At 39.4% G+C, this 25,313-nt stretch overlaps 1 protein-coding gene across 2 annotated transcripts in view; it reads left to right on the top strand.

Moving 5' to 3' along the window:
• Window positions 1-6,238: 6,238 nt before the first annotated feature.
• The window catches only part of camsap2b (calmodulin regulated spectrin-associated protein family, member 2b), an 82,218-nt gene continuing 63,143 nt past the window's right edge, over window positions 6,239-25,313 (top strand). For both annotated transcript variants that reach the window (XM_062987449.1, XM_062987448.1), the window contains exons 1-2: window positions 6,239-6,745; window positions 23,524-23,783. In XM_062987449.1, coding sequence (XP_062843519.1) covers window positions 6,607-6,745; window positions 23,524-23,783 — 399 coding nt within the window. In that variant the 5' untranslated portion in view covers window positions 6,239-6,606. The remainder of the gene's footprint in view (window positions 6,746-23,523; window positions 23,784-25,313) is intronic.

The following is a 25,313-nucleotide window of genomic DNA, read 5'->3' as shown; positions in this document are numbered from 1 at the left end:
ACCACAGAGCAGGTATTATTTAGGTGGTGGATCATTCTCAGCACTGCAGTGACAATGACATGGTGGTGGTGTGTTAGTGTGTGTTGTGCTTTTAAATACCGTGTCCACTCACTGTCCACTCTATTACCATACCTGTCAAGTCTCCCGTTTTGGCTGGGAAACTACCGTATTTTACCCCTCTTTCCCGCCGTCCTCCCGTATTAGTATTTTCCCGTAAATTTCCCGTATTATATTATAATTAGTGATGGGTCGGTCGCGAACGATCCGGCTCTAAGAGTCGGCTCTTTAAAGTGAACGACGGGATACGGCTCCTGATCGGGAGCCGATTCGTTTATTTTTTCCAGGTTTTTTTTCTTTTAAAGCCGGTCAAGATGCGTAGCGGTGTGCACACGAACAGGAGAGCGAGAGAGAGAGAGAGAGAGAGAGAGAGAGAGAGAGAGAGAGAACTTGATGAAGTTTGACATTGCGCTTTACATACGCAGACATTACACGCTGGAAAGGTGAGGAACATGAGTGAGAGGAAACAGTAAAGTTTGGACACGAGGAGCCCCTTTTACAGACCCACTGAACTGGTGTATTCAGTCTACCCACATCTTATACATGTGATGGCACATAGATGTGATGTAATGTAGCAACATCTGTCCCCTCAAAGAGAATCTTTTCAAAAAAACAGGGGAGATGAAAACAGAAGGAGAAACAGGATCTTCGCTAAAGACTTACAAATACCTGGATGCTGCTTTTTTTTGTTGTTTTTTTTGTTTGTTTTTTGCACATTTTCATTTATACTTTGTTGAGTGATGCTTTGTTGATGTGTTCTTTTACTCTAGATGCAAATGTACAAATAATATACACAATCAGACCTTTTTGTTTAATTGAGATGGGTCTTTGTTTTTGTATTTTATAATTTATTGTTGTAGCACTCTTCCATGTTGAGTATATAAATAAAACAATTTAAATAATAAACATTTGATACAATGTTTTTACATTAGTAATTAATTTTACATGTAATTTGGTAATAAATTAATTTAAGGAACAAAAAAATCTAAGGAGCCACTTGGGAGCCGAAAGAGCCGGCTCTTTTCAGTGAGCCGAGCCAAAAGAACCGGCTCTCTAAAAAGAGCCGGAATTCCCATCACTAATTATAATTTTAAAAAACATTCCTGTGCCTCTCCAAACTGAAATGTCACTAACCTCGTGAGAACTGCCACCCAGGCTGCTGCAAGTGGCAGTTCTCACGAGGTTAGTGCGGACAGCGGGAACAAACCTGGAACAGGGAGAGATGGATGGATGCAAGGAGAGAGAGGGCATTCCTGCCAAAAAAGTAAAGACTGCATGTAAATATCTAGAGAAATGGGACATCGAATTTACCTTTCTAAAGAGGAGCAGGATGGGGCAGAGTTATGCATTCTGTAAGGTTTGTAACTGTGTTTTCATTTAGGCTGTATTATAAGAATTACATATGTAGGAATGTCCACAGCATTTCAGTGTCAAGAAAGGTAGGCCTATCAGATTCTGATCATCTAATTGTAGTTTGTAAGTGGTTCACAGGTGGTTATTTTAGATTTCTTGTAAACCTGTCTTAAAATGTAAGGGATACTGAACCTCGGTTGGGCTGGTGGGACGGCTCGAAGCGCGCGGCGGAAAATTTCCCTTATTTTTAAATCCAAAACTTGACAGGTATGTCTATTACACACTCCTACCTAGTTGGTCCACTTTGTAGATGTAAAGTCAGAGACGATCGCTCATCTATTGCTGCTGTTTGAGTTGTTCATCTTTGAGATCTTCATCAGTGGTCACAGGACGCTGCCCACTGGGCGCTGTTGGCTGGATATTTTTGGTTGGTAAACTATTCTTAATCCAGCAGTGACAGTGCAGTGTTTAAAAACTCCAGCAGTGCTGCTGTGTCTGATCCACTCATACCAGCACAACACACACTAACACACCAGCAGTGTCACTGCAGTGCTGAGAATCATCCACCACCTAAATAATACCTGCTCTGTGGGGGTCCTGTGTTGGTCCTGACATTAAAGAACAGGGTGAAAACAGATGGACTACAGTCAGTAATTGTAAAACTACAAAGTGCATCTATATGGTAAGTGGAGCTGATACTGTCTGTAACACTCCAAAAAAGTTGGGACAGAGACAAAATAAGAAGAAAAAGTTCATAAAGTTTTCAAGTTACAGTGTTTTGATAACAGGTGAGAGTATCATGATTGAGAATGAAAGTAGGATTCACCAAAGGATCACAAGCAATGATGGGTCGTGGTTTACCACTGTGTTCCAAACTTCATAAGGAAATTCAATGGTTTTAAAAAGAACATTTCTTAATTTAGGTCTTTTAGCACCTATCTTACATATTGTGAAAAGAATCAGGGAATCTGGATACATTTTAGTCCATTTTGAGCAAGAATGGAAACCATTTATTTATGCACAATAAATGTGCATGACCTTCGAGCCCTCAGACAATGCATAAAAAAACTGTCATGCTACTGTAATAAATATAACCACATGGGCTCAGGAGTACCTCAGAAAAATGTTGTCACTAAACACAGTTCACCACTGCATTAAGAAATGCAACCTGAAAGTCTATTATGCGAAGAGAAAGCCATACATGAATTATACATAAGAAACACCACCAAGTTCTCTGGGCCGATGCTCATCTCAGATGGACTGAAGTATCTGTGTCAGATGAGTCAATTTTTTAGCTTGTTTTCTGGAAGTTAAAAAGAACAATACAGACTGTTATCAGCAAAGCTGCAAAAGCCAACATCAAGGTATAGGGGTACATCAGTGCCCTTAGCATGGGTGAAGCATGTGTGTGAAGACATCAATGATTGGGTGTTGTATCCTTTGATTTTAGAGATATTTTCCTGGGAAGTCTGTGGTTATTTTAACAAGACAGTACCAGGTCTCATTCTGTATGAGCGTGACAACAGCATGACTATATAGACAAAAAGTGCAAGTGCTTGACTGGCCTGCCTGCAGTCCAGATCTGTCTCCTGTTGAAAATAGACAATCAGACAACGGCGACTACAGGCTGTTGAGCAGCTGAAGTCTCATATTAAGCTTAAATGAAGAAAATTTTCACTTTTGAAACAACAATTAGTGTCATCAGGCCAGTTTTCAAACCTTTGATAGGTTTTAATAATAGGAAAACTGATTAAACACAGTGCTAAACACGCCTTTGTCCCAACTTTTTTTGAGTGTGTTGCAGGCATCAGATTGTAAATGTGTTTATATTTACAAATTATTAGCCTTTTGGATCAGCCTTTTGGAGCACAGCCCTATGTCTTTATTTAACATTCCAAAACTATGGAATTGGTTTATCGTTTGCTGATATGACAGTTGCCACTCTAGATTTTGGAACATGGCTATAGAGACAGGCTTCTATTAAGCAACAAAAACATAAACAGAGCCTGCTGATAAGGCCTGGTTCCCATAGTGTTAGTTTATTCCTGATAAATCGAAATAGATCCTTTGTGAGGACGTCAATAAATTAATTAATTGACAATCTCTTTAGACAATTTGCTTTGTGCACGGCCAATTGTCATGAGGACACAGACAAGTCCTTAAAAGGTAAGATACAATCATGGAGAAAAGTTTGTGGACAGGAGAATATAATTGTCATCCCCATACCCCCACTTTACAAAATACCAGGGATGTAACGATGCACCACAAGACAGTTAAAAATCGATTCACATGTGTAACGATTCAAATCGATTTACATGTATAATGAATCGATATTCACTTTAAACAGCAGAGGGCACTGGCACTATTCACCTCGCCTGGTTGACGTCACTACAGTGTTGCCAGGTTCGGAATTTTCCAGCCAAATTTATTTATGTGAGGATACTTTCTTTATTTGTATTATTCATTTATGTATTTAATGTGAGATTTATTTCATTTCAGTTTTTTTACACAAAAAGGGAAATGTGCAGCATTGTTTTGCATAGTTTGTACCTACCTCAAAAATAAAAGGGTATTCATTATTTAGATAAATAAAAGATAAGCACAAATACAGTATTTTATTTATTTTTTAAAAAAAGAGAAATAATTGTCAAAAAATCGGGAAAAACTTGTGAACCCGTGAATCACATCGCATCGCGGGTAGAGTGTATCGTTACATCCCTACAAAATACAATGACGTTGATTAGTGTAAACGTATAAAAGCTTTTCTTTGTACCTTTGTCAGTAAAATTAAAATTCAAGAGGAATAACATCACAGATTCTTCTTTTTATTGTCTCAATGTTCAAGTCTAGATTGAAAACATATTTATTTACTCAGGCTTTTAATTAGTGTTTTCAAACTAAACAAGCAAACTTAGTTATGCTGTAATAATTAGGGTGCCGGAGTCTAAAGCTACTCTCTGTAAAACTGACATTTTACTTTTAACGATTTCACATTGTAACTACATCTTCTGTTGTTTTACCCCGAGGTGGTTCTCATGGAACCTGTTCACCCTCTCGAGGTTAAAGACTGTGTGTCGAGACTGCAGTGCCAACAATGCTGCTTCTACTAGATGTGATAGGTACCTGGTGTGTCCAGAACCTACAACGGACTTTATCACAGACTGGACTGAACAATGAAGAACTCCAATTATTTTGTTTGATAGTTATAACTTTCAGTTCAATTTAATTTTGTGTTTGTATGATTTGTGTAAATCCTATTTATTTAAAGTATCCTCCAGGACTCCCAAGAAGGATGGGCCCTGCTGAGTCTGGTTCATCTCAAGGTTTCCTTCTGTAATTTTAAGGGAGTTTTTCCTTCCCACTGTCGCCCACGGCTTGCTCAATAGGGGTTTTTGGTCTGTTGGTCCTGGATTCTGTAAAGTTGCTTTGAGACAATGTTCATTGTAAAAAGCGATATATACGTAAATGGGTGATTCTTCAATTGCGGGCTCTTTTTACCATCTTAACTTTTGAAAAAAAAAATTAGTAATAATTTAGTTTTAGTTATGTCAAGATAATGCTTACATGCTTTAGAGCAAAGACTTAATGATGGCTACAATTGAGCTTATATAGAATTTTTATATTTCATATTTATTTGAGAAGTGGCATAGCAAAATGTCATTATGTGTCGGTAATGACGTGTTGCGGTAATGACAATTTTTACTTTTTTAAAGAAAAAAACTAGCTAGGCCATGGATTTGCTAAAGCTAGTCAACAGCTAGTACAAGATGCACTTTAAATACATATAAATAATGTGTAAATTTCTTTTTTTTTGGTAAAGTACTGCCATATTGATGTAAATGGTAATGACGCTGAATAAATATACTCTATGATCAGGAGGAATACATGATTAAATTACTCACATTTCCAGACATTAAAATGTCAATCTTCTCTCATGGCTGGCATGTGCTTCCTTGCGAGTCTTTGTTTCCATGGTTACAACATAAACAAGTGTTACCTTCAAATGATTCCCTACAGAAACCATACACTGTTGCGGTAATGACAATAATGCTGGGGACAGTAATATATTGCTCAAAAATATGCATAGGTTGTACAAATATGAAAAAAACTATTACATTTTGTTTCTTTTTAAGTTATTATAAAACTCATATTGTGATTTAAATAATGAATTGATCACTTTTTAGCATTTTATTAGAGCAGAGAAGTTTTAAAGTCTGGGTTGGGGACAAGGCCAAAGTAGCAAAATATTGATGTTTAAATCATCATAAAAAATGGAAATCATAATTATTTTGGTATGTAATTTTTTTAGTGATGCAATGAATGATCTTTTTATTATGTAAAATATTTGTTTTGTAATAAAGTATTTTTAACACAAATTTATAACCTAGGGACGTAAAAGTTCCCCCAATTAAAGAATCACCCAAATACATTTGACTTGACTTGATTGCATTTTACAAAATGTCCCAACTTTTCTGGAAATTTGTGTAGTTCAGTAGGAGTTTTTCTTAACTGTAAATCTACAGTTTGTGGCTAAAATGATTAAAAATCGATTTATTTTTTTTAAAAAGGTGTCGTCCTGAGGTAAAATGACCTGAGAAACACTGCAGCTAATGTAAATACAAACAGAGCTAGGTGCTAAACGGATGGGAAAGGCAGCCAGTCTGCGTTTGGGCGTATCGCGCATGCGCGGTGTAGCTCTTGTATTTTTTTTTTTCAGGCCAGTGCGGCAGGCGGACCCGCAAAGAGAGAGAGAGAGAAAGAGAGAGAGAGGAAGGGTGAGAGATTTCTAGAGGGCGCAGCCTTAAACTTGGAAGGAAAATAACATGGGAAATGGTTAACCTCTCTGTGAGTAATTTTCAGGTTGGCTGTTATAAGGAGTTTAGCGTGTTCCGCTGCAGTAGACAGGAAAGGAGAATGCAGGCAAAGGAAGAGCTGAAACTAGCGCAGTTGGATTTGCTGTTGAATCTGGGTTGTGGGTAGATGTGGCCGCTCAGTGGAGGAGAAAACAGCGCAATGATTTTGTTAGGCAGAGGGGAACATCTTACTGTGCGCGTTTCCGATTACCAGAACGCTCGGGTTTAAAACTCCAGGATTGTACCGAAGGGAATTTTGCGCATTTATTGGAGAATATGCCACCACCCGGTTTTGGTCCATAGTTCCGCACGATCAAAAGCGCAGTTGCGCAATCACGAAGTGATGGAGGGAGCCGGAGGATCCAAACTCAGCAGGAGGACCTTCATCGTCCCTGCCATCAAATCCTTCGATCACTATGACTTCACTAGAGCCAAAATATCATGCAGTCTAACATGGCTGGTGGCAAAAGCCTTTGGATCAGGTAGGTGTTTCCACACACCATTATAGAGCGTAAGAACCAGTGATGATACACTACACCACATCAACATTCCAAAACTATTGACATATGGAACTGGTTTGCTGCTAAGACAGTGTACACTATGACTAGATTTTGGAACTTGACTGTAGGGACAGGCTTCCGTTCAGCCAAGAAGGCATAAAAAGGGCCAGATGACGAGGCCTGATGAGGTTCCCATAGTGTCAATTTATTCCAGGTGTTGTCCTGGATAACCAGCTGACCTTCTCTCCTCATGTAGCCAACATCATGCCATGACATCATGGAAGCCACTCAGATTCTTGTCTGGTCACTCGTAATCTCACGGTTGGACTACTACAACTCCCTCCTGGAAGGTGCTCCTATAGGATATGTCCACTAAGAAGGTCCTGGGTTCGATCCCCTTTCTGTGTGGAGTTTGCATGTTCTCCCGGTGTCTGCGTGGGTTTCCTCCAGGTGCTCCGTGTTTCCTCCCACAGTCCAAAGACATGCAAGTGAGGTGAACTGGAGACACTAAATTGTCCATGACTGTGTTTAATATAACCATGTGAACTGATGAACCTTGTGTAATGAGTAACTACCGTTCCTGTCATGAATGTAACCAAAGTGTAAAACATGACGTTAAAACCCTAATAAACAAACAAACAAACGTATGTCTACTATTAAACCCCTGCAACTCATCCAGAATGCAGTTGCTCGTCTGGTCTTTAACATCATCACCCCACTGCTGTGTTCTTTGCACTGGCTTCCTGTAGCTGCTTGCATTCAGTTTAAAACACTGATGCTCGCCTACAAAGCCAAAAACGGACCAGCCCCAAGCTACCTTCAAGGTCTAATAAAACCCTGCTGTACCACGCAACCTCTGAGCCACTAGAACTCAAGGAAGACAAGCATCAAGGCTCTTCTCTGTACTTGCACCCAAGTGGTGGATCAAGGTTCCCTTGTCTGTCCGAACATCAGAGTCTCTCGTTGTCTTTAAAAGATGATTAAAAACCCACCTCTTTACTAAGTACTTAAGTTTAGTAATGCTCTTTATTTCTTGCATTAAAACACCTTTGGTTCTAACAGGGTTTTTAGCAGATTTGTATTCTTGGACTGTTGTCTTTTTAAACTAGAGTAAAGTAATGTTCACTATGGAAACACTTTTGTAAGTCGCTCTGGATAAGAGCATCTGCTAAATGATGGAAATGTAAATGTAAATGAAAGAGATGGACTTTATTCCTCTGTGAGGACCAGTCAATAACATCCTTAACAGACCATCTCTTAGAAGTAGAATTTGCTTTGTGCATGGCACATTGTCATGAGCACACAGGAAAGGTCCTTCCCCAAATTCTTGCCACATGCCTTTACAGTGAGAAAGATACAAACATGGAGAAAAGTTTGTGGACAAAAGGATATAATGGTCATCCCTATGCACAGCTATGCAATTGTTTAATCTTTTAAAATATACACATGCCGAGTTGGTTTCCCAGTTTGCTGCTATAAGCTGTAATAATGGCCACTTGGTAGGAAGGCTTTCCACTAAATTTGGAAACATGACTGCTGGGGTTTTCTCTGTCTCATATTTTGTAGGATCAGACAAGGCCTTGTTCCCATAGTTGCTGTTCATCTCAGTTGTATTGGATGGGGTTTAATTCTTCCGTGAAGTTTGTAAAGTCCTATCTTATTCATTTCCTTATTGACCTTGCGTTGTGTATTGTAGGTATTCTAATGCTAAATCAAAAAAGGCCCTTCCTCAAACTGTTGGCACAGGGCTGGACGCTCACAGAATTTTGGAATGTCATTGTCTACACTAGTGTTAAGATTTTTATTGATTGGAACTACATACAGTTGAAGTCAAAAGCTTAAGTCCAATTTTTACCCGATTGCGTTATGCTTCCTCTCTACTGGTGCTGACCCCCACCCCTGACTTAGGAGAGCGAACTGACACATTCCCCCTCCAACACGTGAGCAGTACCCGACTGCATCTTTTCACCTGCACAAGGCGAGTTCTCATGCCAGTCAGCCTTGTGCATGGAGAGCCACACCCTGATCAGCGTTATTCCTCAACTCTGCGCAGACGCCATCAATTAGCCAGCAGAGGTCGTAATTGCATCAGTTATGAGGTCCCTATCCGGCTCCCTACCTGGATGAACAACAGCCAAACTTTGTTCATATTGCCGCCCAGCACAGCCGGATGGCAGAGCCGAGACTCGATACGATATATTTGAAATCCCAGCTCTGGTGTGCTAGCGTATTTTACCGCTACGCCACATGAGTGGCCAAATTTGAGAGTTGAGAGCATTTTTTTTTGTAGAATGTCACATGGTCTACTAATTCCCCATTAGTAAATATGATTGACATCAGGTGACTACACTTATGGCTGTATAAATAAGTCTAGTTTAACTGCATCCAATTGGACTAATTAACAAGCATTAAACAGGAAATTCTGGAAAGAGCTTTTATGTCACGTGGAGCTATTTTAAGCAAATTCAGGTCACAAAATACAAACAATTCTCTTTACCAAGGCCAGAAAATTGTCACCATGTGCTGAGGAAATATGTCTAGATGGATTAAAAGCTATTGTCCCCAGTCAGACGAGCACAACATTGCCGTGGGCGTAGAGGCTGCCAGGCCAGAAAGAAACTCCTGCTTCAAAACCTGCTCCTCAAAGTACAGTTTGTTGCTATTCCCAACCAAAGCCTGCTCTGTGGTGGTCTGGAGGAGAGTTTTGTGGTCAGATTAAGTCATTCTGCCACATTGACCTGGTATTTTTAAAGAATAAAGGTGAATAATTCAACAACCACTGTCCAACAATGACCGTACCTACTGTCAAGCATGGTAATGTTTGTGTTATGTTCTGGGACCATTTTGCTGCCAGTGGAAGTTGTTTTTGCATGAGCCATAACATTAAAACCACCTTTTTGTTTCTACACATATTGTCCATTTTATCAGCTCCACTTACCATATAGAAGCACTTTGTAGTTCTACAATTACTGACTGTAGTCCATCTGTCTCTCTACATGCTTTGTTAGCCCCCTTTTATGCTGTTCTTCAATGCTCAGGACTCTCCCAGGACCACCACAGAGCAGGTATTATTTGGGTGTTGGATCATTCTCAGCACTGCAGTGACACTGACATGGTGGTGGTGTGTTAGTGTGTGTTGTGCTGGTATGAGTGGATCAGACTCAGCAGCGCTGATGAAGTTTTTAAACACCTCACTGTCACTGCTGGACTGAGTATAGTCCACCAACCAAAAATATCCAGCCAACAGCACCCTGTGATCAATGATGAAGGTCTAGATTATTACCAACTCAAACAGCAGCAATAGATGAGCGATCGTCTCTGACTTTACATCTACAAGGTGGACCAACTAGGTAGGAGTGTCTAATAGAGTGGACAGTGAGTGGACACGGTATTTAAAAACTCCAGCACCATAGCTGTGTTTGATCCACCATGTCAGTATCACTGCAGTGCTAAGAATGATCCACCACCTAAATAATACCTGCTCTGTAGTGGTCCTGTGGGGGTCCTGACCATTGAGGAAAAGGGTAAAAGCAGGCTAAAAAAGTATGTAGAGAAACAGACGGACTACAGTCAGTAATAGTAGAACTACAAAGTGCTTCTATATGGTAAGTAGAGCTGATGAAATGGACAATGAGTGTAGAAACAAGGAGGTGGTTTTAATGTTATGGCTGATCAGTGTAGTGCACTGCATATTTAAATACTGACTGCTATTGGGTGTTCCAGTCAGTCACTGACCCAAAACACACAATCAGAACTAGCTAAAATAAAGTTTCTGGTTCCAGCCTCAACCCAGCTGAATCAAAACAACCGATGAAGGTGTTAAAAAGTTTCCATGTGCCATATATATATATATTTGTTTTTCTTGTTCCTATTTCACCACTTCAGCAAATAAAAAAGACTTGTTAAGTAAAATATGCAGAAAAATGTGTAGTATTTGAATTAAACAGCTTTTTTTTAGCAACATCACAACACAGATTAGTCATACCCAGCACATTTAGAAAAAGTAGCTGAAGCTGAATAGTACATTGGTATCTTGTAACTCGACGATCCTAAACTCAAAATCTTTGAAACTTAACGCCCTTTGTCGAGAAATGTATTCCCTTAAACTCCTTAAATGTATCTCCTGTTTCACTTTTAAACTTGTGTTATAGCTCGGAGTTCTGAGAAATTGTAAGAATTTGTGAGAATTGTAAGCTTTTCTGAGAGAGTCTAATTGTCGCTTATTGTTAAAAAAAGCTTATAACGTGACAATGTCGTAAGAACGACATTTAAGAACCTCTTTTACTTATTACTGCTCATAAGTTCTCACCACTAAAAAAATGTCTTGCTTATTTTAGTACAATAAGTCACGTTAAGCTTTGTGCAGTGGCACACTCCATAGGAAATTATGGCACAGTTGGCGCAAAAGCTATTGTGCCGCTTTTCATGTGAATGCACCTTCACTGAACAAAATACGGTATTCCAAGATCAAGCATCTCCACGATTAAGAAGCATAAGGAAACAATAAAGAAGTAAACTGTTTTTAATTGTATTTCAGTGTTTTTATATAATATTTGTGTTATTTTCAGTGTGTAAGTGTCAAAATCATCCCCATTATTTTACATTAGCCTACAATATATGCAGTTCCACAAGACCATGGAATGCATTAACAGGTTCCCATACATCCTTATGGGAAAAAATACCTTGAAACTCAACATATTTTAAACTCAACGCCACTCTCAGAACCAACTGACACTGAGTTTCAAGTTACCACTGTATATAGACGATGAAACACATGTTTCTCACAGAAAACAAGGTCATATTTTGCATGGCCTTAGTGTTGTTTACAGTTATCTTTAATAAGATAAATGTCATATATGTGTGAATGAATTACAAGCCCAAATCAGAAAAAGTTGGGACAGCATGGAAAATGCAAATAACAAAAAACACAGAGTTTCTCACATTGACTGACTTTTATTTGATTGCAGACAGGATGAACCTGAAATATTTCTTGTTTTATCTGCTCAACTTCATTTCATTTATTAATAAACATCCATTCCTGCATTTCAGGCCTGCAACACATTCCAAAACATTTGGGACAGTAAAGCATTTACCACTTTGTAATGTTGCCAATTCTTTTCACCACACTTAAAAGACGTTTTGGCACCGAGGATACCAAGTGATTTAGTGTTTCAGCTTTTATTTTGAACCCTTTTGCCTGCTAACACGTCTTAAGATGTGCAACAGTACGGGATCGTCGTTGTCACATTTTTCATTTCAAAACTCTCAACACATTCTCTATTGGGGACAGATCAGGACTGCAGCCAGGCCAGTCCAGTACCCATACCCTCTTCTTCCGCAGCCATGCCTTTGTAATGTGTGCAGCATGTGGTTTTGCATTGTCTTGTTGAAAAATGCATGGACGTCCCTGGAAAAGATGACATCTTGAAGACAGCACATGTTGCTCTAAGATCTCAATGTACTTTTCTGCATTAATGCTGCCATCACAGAAGTGTAAATGACCTTTTCCAAGGGCACTGACACAGCCTCATACCATGACAGACCCTGACTTTTAGACTTGTTGCTGATAACAGTCTGGATGGTCCTTTTTGTCTTTGGTCTGGTTTGCCAAAGTAATCCCTCACCCATGTGGTTATATCAGCTATTGTTGAGTGGCGGTTCTTGATGCAGTGCTGCATATTTTTTGTACTGTACCAATCAAATAAGACTCAACACACGTTTGCTTACAGGAGTAGTAGTATGAGAAGCAAAACTATTCAAAAACTAAGCAGAACAAAAATTTTAATTATGGAAATTTGATGTAAAATAAAGCCTCACTGGCATTGTGTGAATATTCATAAACACTTCCATCATCTTCTTTCAGACAGGGGGTTAATATTAAAATAGATAGAAATGTATTTCAGACATTAGGTTTATTTTATAATGTATATATATAGTCCTGATGAGTACAAAAAATTTGTTCAATCTTAAAATGAAAAGAATCCAACCTTTAATTAAAGTAAACTTAAAGAGTAAAGAAGAAAAGAAAAAACAACTTATACCAAAACACCTATGACTCAATTATTGGCACCACTGTGATTAATACATTAGTCATTTATAACATCATACAGGATTGGAGAATACAGAGCAAGGAAATTTGATACCATTCCAATTTCTGAAATCTCCTTAGATCATCCATGGCGTTACGTCTTCTCTTAGGCACTCTCCTCTTTAGCTCGCCCCACAGGTCTTCTATGATCAGAGGATGAAGATGGTCATGGCAGAAGCTTGATTTTGTGTAAATTCAATGTTGTGGATATTTGGCATAATATTCCAGTACAGGAATAAAACTCTGCATAACATCTTATAATACATACACTAATAATGTGAAGTTAAGCTTTAATACACTGATCAGACACAACATTATGACCACCTTCCTAATATTGTATTGGTCCTCCTTTTGCTGCCAAAACAGCCCTGACCCTTCGAGGCATGGACTCCACTAAACCCCTGAAGGTGTGCTGTGGTATCTGGCACCACCATGTTAGCAGCAGATCATTCAACTCCTGTAAGTTGAGCTACAGTGGATCAGACCTGACAGGCCAGCCTTTTCTCCAAATGTGCATCAATGAGCCTTGGCTGCCCATGACCCTGTCGGCGGTTTACCACTGTTCCTTTCTTGGACCACTTTTGATAGATACTGACCTCTGCAGACCGGGAACACCCCTCAAGAGCTGCAGTTTTGGAGCCATCACAATTTGGCCCTTGTCAAACTTGCTCAAATCCTCACGCTCACCCATTTTTCCTGCTTCTAACACATCTACTTTGAGGATAAAATGTTCACTTGGCCTAAAATATCCCACCCACTATCAGGTGCCGTGATGAAGAGATAATCAGTGTTATTCACTTCACCTGTCAGTGGTCATAATGCTATGCCTGGTCAGTATATTTCAACTGAATCTTTATTAATTATGATTAGCATGTTTACTTAACAGCTGTGGTAAACTATTCTACCGACTCTTTACATTTTAAAAGCTGAACTGGTTTCATTATATATATCTGTTCTACATAACTTAGATTCACTACATTATGCTGTTTTTTTCTATTAAGTAAAGCATTAATAAAGACTTGTTAATATGTAACTATGATGTGTTTTTGTAAAATTTGCATCTTAGATACAGTACAAAAGGTTTTGCTGATCATTGCTGTCTATTTGTATCTTGATTTTTACTACTGCCCCGTCTTTTTTTTTTTTTTTTTTAGTAATTAACATTAATAATCAAGATTTATATTACAAACAGGCGCTCAGATGAAATAGCGCTAGCCCACTAACACTGGGATCCAGGGTTTAAATCTCCAGCGGTACTGTCGGCTGGTTGGCCGTCCACATACAGATATGATTGGCTAAATCTGTAGAGATTGGATTCAATACCGCTGTAAGCTCTGTGAATGAGCACATTCAGTATATTCCTACATATCAGAATTATAAATATGTTTAAAATGAAAGAATTAATACTTATTAGGTTCGAAGACCCAGTTATCGTCTTTTTTAAGCAGAGGATGATTAATTTCCAGTGGCAACTGTGTTGGAATTTGCCAGTTTTGGGCTTGTTTGCCAAGGGATAGACGTTTTGAATTTCAGTTCTTTCAGATGTATGCTGGAATTTAAACACTCTTACACTCAGGGTGGTGTCCTGTGCTGAAGCAGCCCAGTTAACCACAACACAGAGAACTCTTATGGAGTGTGCTGTAACAGGAAGGCTGGTGTGTGTGTGTGTGTGTGTGTGTGTGAGGTCATTACAGGAGCTGCCTCAGATTCTTCCATCCATTCTGGGTTGAGTTTATATGACAAATGTTATGTGGGTGTAAGTAATAACATTAAACATTTTCAATAAGAAAAAAATCTCCCAGACTCAGAAATACACTGATCAGCCATAACATTAAAACCACCTTCTTGTTTCTACACTCACTGTCCATTTTACCAGCTTCACTTACCATATAGAAGCACTTTGTAGTTCTACAATTACTGACTGTAGTTCATCTGTTTCTGTGCATGCAGTTAGCCCCCTTTCACCCTGTTCTTCAATGCTCAGGACTCTCCCAGGAGCACTACAGAGTAGGTATTATTTGGGTGGTGGATCATTCTCAGCACTGCAATGACACTGACACGGTGGTGGTGTGTTAGTGTGTGTTGTGCTGGTATGAGTGGATCAGACACAGCAGCGCTGATGGAGTTTTTAAACACCTCACTGTCACTGCTGGACTGAGAATAGTCCACCAACCAATATCCAGCCAACAGCGCATTGTAGGCAGTGTCCTCAGACCACAGATGAAGGTCTAGATTATTACCAATTCAAACAGCAGCAATAGATGAGCGATCATCTCTGACTTTACATCTACAAGGTGGACCAACTAGGTAGGAGTGTCTAATAGAGTGGACAGTGAGTGGACTATTGAGTGTGCTGGTGCACAAACCTTAACGTGACTTATTGTACTAAAACAACAAGTGAGGAATTTCATTAGTGGAGAGAATGTATGAGCAGTAATAATTAAGGTTTAGTGTTTTTTTTTTTTTTTTTAAGTGTTTCTTTGTTGTTCTCTTAATACATTGTCATGTTAAACTACAAAGCCGATTCTCACCATTTCTCAGCACCCTGAGCTATAACGCAAATTTAAAAGTGAAACAGGAGAAAAATACAGCTAAACACAGATACATGTGGTAAGAAATGCTTTCAGAGTGAATTTGACACAATTTATGAATGTAACTCTGCATTGTAGTGCTTGACAAAGGTTTGCCAAAGTAATCCCTTGCCCACGTGGTTGTACCAGTTATTGATGGATGATGGTTCTTGATGCAGTGCTGTCGGAGGGATCGAAGATCACAGGTGTTCAGCTTGGCTTGCGCTCTTGCCCTTTACACACTGGAATTGCTTCAGAAAGAGAGGGAGAAATATGCAAACATTTTAATAATTTGATAACATATTTACCACCTGAAAATGCTTTGTGTATCGTTGCTCCTCAAAAACTCTAGGAAATGACGCTGGTCAGAGGAAAAATCTTGGGTTTATATTGTCTGCAATGAAATATAGGTCAAAGTAAATGTAAGAAACGTTTTTATTTTGTACTTTTTAAATGTATGGACATTTGGGGTTAAAAGATTCAAGGCCTTTGATGAATTTTACAATATTTAAGTACATTTTACTGTTTAACTTTACTTAGTTACTTTATGATCTTGTTTAAAATTTATAAGACCAGATGCCTTTTGATCTGTCTGTTTTGAAATCCAAGGTCCTCTATGAATCCCAGAGCCGCCCAATTATTTGTCCCAGTTGACGTGGCATGCAGCTTCAAATACAGTTTCCAAATTGTTTAAATTTGCCTAGTTTAGTAAGTGAGAATGCCTAAAAAGCAGAGCAAAGAACTGTTTCCTTATTCAAGTCTGATACACTATTTAGCCAAAAGTATCTGGACACCCCTCCTAATTTAGATGCTTCATATAGACCAATTGGTAAAACCTGTATAAATTAATTATTTCAAATAAATAAAATGCTTTCAACTTTGTGTCATCATTCTGGGAAAAAAGTCACTTCCTGTTTTAGTAATACTTTGTACAAAGCCAGATCTATAAAGACATGGTTTGATAAGTCTGGTTTAGAAAAACTCCATAAGCCATCTTCCATTCATTCAAAGTTTTAGATGCATTTGGAAAAGTGACCGAATCTACTTTACAGGTGTCTTATCATAAGATATGAATACACACCTTGCAGCCAATCAGAATAACTTATATTTCTTGTGGCCATGGTATGATTACTGATAAAAGAGGTTTTGATCTGCACTCAAGGGCTAACATACACAAACAATTGTTATTCTTGTCACTATCAACACAGCCATTTACAGTTTAGATTTTTATAGTATAGGGTTCTTTAGGCTAAAATCTCCAACCTTTATGTAGGTTTAGATATTGTCATTAATTGGTATTAATACAGGGCAGTGATAGCTCAGTGGTCAAGGTACTGGACTAGTAATCATAAGGTTGCTGGTTCAAGCCCCACCATTGCCAAGTTGTCACTTTTGGGCCCTTGAGCATGGCCCTTAACCCCTAATCGCTTGAAATGTAAGTAGCTTTGGGTAAACGTGTCTGCTAAATGCCTTAAATGTAAATTATTGAGATGAGATCGGAAAGGTTTAAGGTGTCTGCCCTATAGTAAAGTCAGAGAAAGTTATTTAACACATAACATTTATTAAAAATTTTTTTATAAATATATATATATATATATATATATATACTGTATATATATATATATATTTATGCAATAGAACACGAGAGGGAGTGTGCCTGCAACCAAATCACAGCCGTGATGTTATTCGCGATAACACACGACCTCAAGTGTTCTATTGCTTTTATACAACAGTTTTTACAAAATTAAGAAAGAAAATAAATCAAAGAAGCCCTGAATTTCATATTAAATATGCTTTAATATTGACGATACCTTCCGCCAAAAAGTAGTTCCACAACGAATATAAAGTTTAACACTACAAAGCAGACATCCCAAGTTGCAAAAACTCATTTTAGGGAGGTAAGAACAACAAGAAGAAGAAGGCAAGAACCTCCGAAGGGAACAAAAGAAATAAAAAACCTCTCACACACACACCAAAGGATATGGGTGATAACAGAACTTTTAGGAGCTGCTAACTGGGCTATTAAGCTAACTGTTCGCGTTACAAACACACTAAAGTTCACTACATAGTGCACTAGATTGTGTATCAGATCGCAGATTTATGTTCCCTACACAGTGCGCTAGATTGTGTATCTAATAACGGATTTAAAACGTGATCGGGAATAAGGTCTGTGTCGCCTGCGTGCGCGTTTGTGTGCATTTTGTATATATATATAAATCTGTGTCACTGAAGTCTGCAAAAGTAGTTAAGGTGATGAACTTGCTGGGTATAAATATGGAGGAATGGTTCTGGATTCTTAGTGATATACATTTTTTCAAGTACAACTCCAAATCAGAAAAAGTTGGGACAGTATGGAAAGTGCAAGTAAAATAAAAAATGCTGTGTTTCTTACATTTACTTTGACTTTTATTTGATTGCAGACAGTTTGAACACAAGATATTTCATGCTTTATCTGTTCGACTTCATTTCATTTATTAATAAACAACCATTGCTGCATTTCAGGCCTGCAACACATTCCAAAAAAAAGTTTGGAAAAGTACTAGTAATGAGGTGAAAAAACTAAATAATGATGTGATGTCAACAGGTGATTGTAATCATGGTTTGGTACAAAAGCAGCATCCAGGAAAGGCTGAGTCTTTGATGAGCAAAGATGATCAGAGGATCTCCAGTTTGTCAACAAATGTGTGAGAAAATGATTGAAATGTTAAGGTACTGGACTAGTAATCGGAAGGTTGCTGATATAAGCACCACTTGCCACTGTTGGCCCTTAACCCTTGATTCCTTGACTGTATAGGGTCAGAGTTGTAAGTTGCTTTGATTAAAAGCATTTGCTAAATGTCATGAATGATCACTAGCTGACTCTGTAAAGTAAGTATGAAGGGATTTGGGACATTGATCATTTTTTTATTCTTGATAATTAGCCCTGTAATGCATGTGCATATGTAAATGGATCAAACACTTCTGAAACTATATCCTTTATTCACTACAAAGAACTAAACCTTTACACAGCTGCAAAGAATAACCAGTGTGTGATTTGTAGCATGAATATTCTGAATTTCTTTGAAGTGTTTTATCCGTTTTTTTAACATCAAGCAAATTTTATTAATATCATGATCTCCATCTGCTGTGTCCATGGTTTAGCGGTGCAATGGAAAGAATGCTGCTGCAGGCTGATTCCTCTCTTCCTTTGTATGTTCCTTCTTCCGGACTGAACCATTTCCTGTCCCTCTCCTCTCCCAAGGTTTACCCACACAAAGGGAAAACGCATTTTAGGAGCAAGTACAGGAAATGTGTGTGGTTTTCTATTAGAGTTTTTGGTTTTAGATAGTATAGTACCACCAAAAGATAATCTTAACATGGTGTGATTATTATTATTATATTATTATTATTTCTTTGATTTAATCAGAAGAACAGCTATAATACACTGGTTTTGCAACTCCTTTGCTGCGAGCAGCTTACCCATTCTTCCCTAATAGGGCTGCAAACTAGCACACACATTCTCTAACACATGTGAAGTCACTTATTGGTGCAAGACAGTAAACGAGAGCAGTAACGTGAATATAAGTACCATACGCAGAGTCAGTTCAGCATTAAGAACATACACTGATCAACCATAACATTAAATTAAATTACCTCCTTATTTCTACACTCACTGTCCATTTCATTAGCTCTACTTACCATATAGAAGCACTTTGTAATTCTACAATTACTGACTGTATTTCATCTGTTTCTCTGCATGCTTTGTTAGCACCCTTTCAAGCTGTTCTTCAATGGTCAGGACTTTCCCAGGACCACCACAGAGTAGGTATTATCAGAGTAGGTGGTGGATCATTCTCAGCACTGCAGTGACACTGACATGGTGGTGGTGTGTTAGTGTGTGTTGTGCTGGTATGAGTGGATAAGACGCAGCAGCGCTGCTGGAGTTTAAACACCTCACTGTCACTGCTGGACTGAGAATAGTCCACCAACCAAAAATATATAAAGCCAACAGCGCCCTGATGAAGGTCTAGAAGATGACCAACTCAAACAGCAGCAATAGATTTGCGATCGTCTCTGACTTTACATCTACAAGGTGAACCAACTAGGTAGGAGTGTTTAATAGAGTGGACAGTGAGTGGACATGGTATTTTAAAAACTCCAGCAGCGCTGCTGTGTCTGATCCACTCATACCAGCACAACACACACTAACACACCACCACCATGACAGTGTCACTGCAGTGCTGAGAATGATCCACCACCCAAATAATACCTGCTCTGTGGTGGTCCTGGGAGAGTCCTGACCATTGAAGAACAACATGAAAGGGGGCTAACAAAGCATGCAGAAAAACAGAAAGACTACAGTCAGTAATTGTAGAACTACAAAGTGCTCCTACATGGTAAGTGAAGCTGATAAAATGGACAATATGAGTAGAAACAAGGGGATGGTTTTAATGTTATGGCTGATCTGTGTATATTGTACTACTACTACTACTAACAGATTAAGTACTAAGGGGGTCAGATACTTTTTCTTAAGAGTGATATGAGCAGATTGAACTAAACCATTCCTTGGTGTGAGTGACTGGTAATGTGTAAGTGTAAGTCCACCTTCTGCATTTTTTAAGAGGTAAGAGGAAACTGAACTGGAGGGAAGGATTGAACTTAGGTCTTTAGAACCCATGTTTCTTCACCTACTCTGCGTCCATTATTTGGATCTTTATGTTGGATCTTTACAGAATTTTTACTCTTGTTATTATTCTTAAGTGTAAATGGATGTCTGTGTGTTTACACTAAAAGCCATTAGCTTGCAGCCAGTGCTTACGTATCAGCGTAAATGTTACATCTCCAGTTAATGATGGAGTTGTGCAAGCTAGTTGTTTTGCTCGGCTCTGAGGCTTTCCAGTAGCCTGTGCCTCGTGGATTGCAAGGCCATAAATTCTGACTCATTATGTCTAAGTAATTACTGATGTGTGCTCACTTGCCCCTCGTAAATTTGTACAGTTAACTCTCTTTTGTAGTCAGTTTTGCACCTCAGCTCAACAGCTGTGAAACAAAGGGTCCCTAGTACCTTTTTATGCATAAATATACCTAGTGCATAAATATATTCATAGTCAATCATTAGTCTTGAGTCACCTGAGTGACATCCCATTCTTAATCCATAGGGTGTAATATGATGTCAACCCACCTTTTGTAGCTATAACAGCTTCAACTCTTCTGGGAGTGTGTTTATGGGAATTTTTGACCATTCTTTCAGAAGTGAGGTCAGACATTTGTGAGGTCAGACACTGATGTCGGACGAGAAGGCCTGGCTCGCAGTCTCCGCTCTAATTCACCCCAAAGGTGTTCTATCGGGTTGAGGTCAGGAAAGTTCTTCAACACCAAACTCGCTCATCCATGTCTTTATGGACCTTGCTTTGTGCACTGGTGCGCAGTCATGTTGGAACATTAAGGGACCATCCCCAAACTGTTCCCACAAAGTTGGGAGCATGAAATTGCCCAAAATCTCTTGGTATGCTGAAGCATTAGGAGTTCCTTTCACTGGAACTAAGGGGCCGAGCCCAACTCCTGAAAAACAACCCCACACCATAATCCCCCCTCCACCAAACTTTACACTCGGCACAATGCAGTCAGACAAGTACCGTTCTCCTGGCAACCGCCAAACCCAGACTCGTCCATCGGATTGCCAGACGGAGAAGCGTGATTCATCACTCCAGAGAACACATATCCACTGCTCTAGAGTCCAGTGGCGGCGTGCTTTACACCACTGCATCCGACACAGGCTTGGATGCAGCTGCTCGGCCATGGAAACCCATTCCATGAAGCTCTCTACACACTGATCTTGAGCTAATCTGAAGGTCACATGAAGTTTGGAGGTCTGTAGCGATCGAGTCTGCAGAAAGTTGGCGACCTCTGTGCACTATGCGCCTCAGCATCCGCTGACCCCGCTCTGTCATTTTACGTGCTGTCATTCCCAATCACTTCCACTTTGTTATAATACCACTGACAGTTGACTGTGGAATATTTAGTATTGAGGAAATTCCACGACTGGACTTCCTTGCCACAGTCGCCCTCGGCTTGCTCAACAGGGGTTTTTGTATCTGTTGGTCCTGGATTTTGTAAAGTTGCTTTGAGACAATGTATATTGTAAAAAGCGCTATATAAATAAAGTTGACTTGACTTGACTTGACTTGACAGGTGGCATCCTATCACGGTACCACGCTGGAATTCACTGAGCTCCAGAGAGTGACCCATTCTTTCACAAACGTCTGCATGCCTAGGTGCTTGGTTTAATACACCTGTGGCCATGGAAGTGATTGGAACACCTGAATTCAATGATTTGGATAGGTGAGTGAATACTTTAGGCAATATAGTGTATATGAACACCTGCAATAAGCTTATTGGACATTCGATTTTGAGAATCTAGGGGACTGTAATTATTAATTGAGTTTAATAAAGATGTAAACATTCAATTGCTCGTGTTTGTAGTTTAGGTTACATACAGTCAAGCTGAAAAGTCTGCACACCCCTTTCACCTTCTCAACATTTTATTACATTACAGACTCATTCTACTGTATAATACAACCCCAAATCAGACAATGTTGAGACAGCATGGAAAATGCAAATAATAAAAAACACAGAGTTTCTTACATTTACTTTGACTTTTATTTGATTGCAGACAGGATGACCCTGAGATATTTCATGTTTTATCTGCTCAACTTTATTTAATTTATTAATAAACATTAAATTCTGCATTTCAGGCCTGCAACACATTCCAAAAAAAGTTGGGACAGTAAAGCATTTACCACTTTGTAATGTTGCCAATACTTTTCACCACACTTTTATTTTGTCCCGTTCTTCCTGCAGGCCAGTCCAGTACCCGTACCCTCTTCTTCCGCTGCCATGCCTTTGTAATGTGTGCAGCATGTGGTTTTGCATTGTCCTGTTATAAAATGCATGAACGTCCCTGGAAAAGATGACGTCTTGAAGGCAGCATATGTTGCTCTAAGATCTCAATGTACTTTTCTGCATTAATGCTGCCATCACAGGAGTGTAAATTAATTTTACCAGGGGCACTGACACAGCCCCATACCATGACAGACCCTGGCTTTTGGACTTGTTGCTGATAACAGTCTGGATGGTCCTTTTCGTCTTTGGTCTGGTGCACACAGCGTCCATTTTTTCCAAAAAAGACCTGGAATGCTGACCACAATACACGTTTCCACTGTGTGATGGTCCATCCTAGATGCCTCCAAGCCCAGAGAAGTCGACGCCACTTCTGGACATGGTTAACATAAGGCTTCTGTTTTGCACAGTTTTAAGTTTTAAGTGGCATTTGTGCATGTAACTCTGTATTGTAGAGCTTGATAAAGGTTTGCCAAAGTAATCCCTCACCCATGTGGTTATATCAGCTATTGTTGAGTGGCGGTTCTTGATGCAGTGCCGTCTGAGGGATGGAAGATCACAGGCGTTCAGCTTAAGCTTGGTCCTTGGCCTTTACTCAATGAAATTCCTCTCGATTCCTTGAATCGTTTAATGAACTTATGCACTGTAGAGGGAGAAATTTGCAAATCCCTTCCAATCTTTCTTTGAGGTTCATTGTTTTTAAACATTTCAATCATTTTCTCACGTATTTGTTGACAAACTGGAGATCCTCTGATCATCTTTGCTCATCAAAGACTTTCCTGGATGCTGCTTTTGTACCAAACCATGATTACAATCACCTGTTGACATCACCTGTTTGGAATCACATCATTATTTAGCTTTTTTCACCTCATTACTAACCCAAAATTTTGAAGTATAGTCACAGACGATTTCACTTTGTGTTTTAAGTAATAATTTGTGTTTGTTTGATATAATGGGGAAACCAGCATGGGGTTATTCACTTTTCCGCTGTCTTATGTCTTCTTTTAGGTGAACTGTTTGTAAAAACAGCTATACAAACCTCTGTATTAGCATTACTAGTGTATAAAAGAATTCACATTTACCTGTGTGTTCATTGCCAGCAGCACACATGGAACCCAGCTGTGGTGCTTTTGGTGTGGACGCACTGCTTACTTGAAGCTGGAAAACATTCTGGCCTCTGTCCTGCTCTCTTTCTTATTGCCTTTTTATTTGTGTTTACGTAGACTGTATTCCTGTGGAGCTGGAGAATCCGTTTTATAAGGATCAGTATGAGCAAGAACACCTGAAGCCTCCAGTCGCGTCCCTGCTTCTGTCAGCTGAGCTCTACTGCAGAGCCGGCAGTCTGATCCTGCGCAGCGATGCAGCACGACCCCTTCTGGGTCACAACGGGGTCATTCAGGCCCTCGCTCAGAAAGGCCTGTATGTGACGGACCAGGAGAGGCTTGTTACAGAGAGAGACCTCTGCAAAACCCCCATTCAAATGGTATGTTTTGTTCCTCCAGCTGTTTTCTACATGGTAAAGGTTAATAGCAAAATGTCAATTGAAAATTGTTACAGTACTATGACAGTATATTGTCTTAGCAATTGGGGGTTAAGGCTCTTGCTCAAGGGCTCAACAGTGGCAACCTGGCAGTGGTGGGGATGGAATCAGTGACCTTTCGATTACTAGTCCAGTACCTTAAACCACTAGGCTATAACTGGCCCTCACTGTATGTACAGTATGTAGTCATTCATGCACAGCTATATATTTTTGTAGATACACTGATCAGCCATAACATTAAAACCACCTACTTGTTTCTACACTCTGTTCATTTTATCAGCTCCACTTACCATATAGAAGCACTTTGTAGTTTTACAATTACTGATTGTAGTCCATTTATTTCTCTACATACTTTTTTAACCTGCTTTTACTCTGTTCTTCAATGGTCAGGACCCCACAGGTATTATTTGGGTGGTGGATCATTCTCAGCACTGCATTGACTGACATGGTGCTGGTGTGTTAGTGTGTGTTGTGCTGGTATGAGTGGATCAGACACAGCAGCGCTGCTGGCGTTTTTAAATACCATGTCCACTCACTGTCCACTCTATTAGACACCCCTATTTAATTGGTCCACCTTGTAGATGTAAAGTCAGAGACGATCGCTCGTTGGTCATCTTCATCAGTGGTCACAGGACGCTTCCCACGGGGCGCTGTTGGCTGGATATTTTTGGTTGGTGGACTGTTCTCAGTCCAGCAGTGACAGTAAGGTGTTTAGAAACTTCATCAGCGCTGCTGTGTCTTATCCACTCATACCAGCACAACACACACTAACACACCACCACCATGTCAGTGTCACTGCAGTGCTGAGAATGATCCACCACCCAAATAATACCTGCTCTGTAGTGGTCCTGGGAGAGTCCTGACCATTGAAGAACAGCATGAAAGGGGGCTAACAAAGTATGTAAAGAAACAGATGGACTACAGTCAGTAATTGTAGAACTACAAAGTGCTTCTATATGGTTAAAATGATAAATGAGCTGATAAAATAAGTGTAAAATGATTTAAGCCCAACCTTAACATTAGGCTGTTAAACTTGGTACCCTCTGGTGTTATGTAATTAATAAAGAACTCTTATTATAAATAAATAAAAACAGATGACGTTTAAAATGTTTTTCTGCTCCTCTGGTTCTCTGTTTATATTTCGATAACAAGGACACTTCAGTACTTTCTGACGTCTATCATCAGGTGACTTTAAAATAAATAAATGCTCTCACACAGGAATTACACATTACAGAACTGTGTTTACACTCTAACTCTGAACATCAGGCATGTTTTTTCCCCTTTTCTCCCAACTTAGCTTAGCCAATCCACTGCTAGGGACCCCGATGGTGTCCAAGGAGGGCGTATATTCGCCTGACACACACTCCCTCCGATGTGTCCTCTCTTACTCACCCATACTTCAGTGGATTTGCGTGAGAGGTCTGCTTCGTGTACAGAGACTTTCTGTACAGGCGCACTGGGGAACCAAGGTCC

The sequence above is a fragment of the Trichomycterus rosablanca genome, chromosome 25, assembly GCF_030014385.1.
Source record: "Trichomycterus rosablanca isolate fTriRos1 chromosome 25, fTriRos1.hap1, whole genome shotgun sequence".
NCBI lineage: Eukaryota > Metazoa > Chordata > Actinopteri > Siluriformes > Trichomycteridae > Trichomycterus > Trichomycterus rosablanca.
Note: the sequence above shows the minus strand (reverse complement) of the source record. Positions and strands in the feature narration are given on the sequence as shown.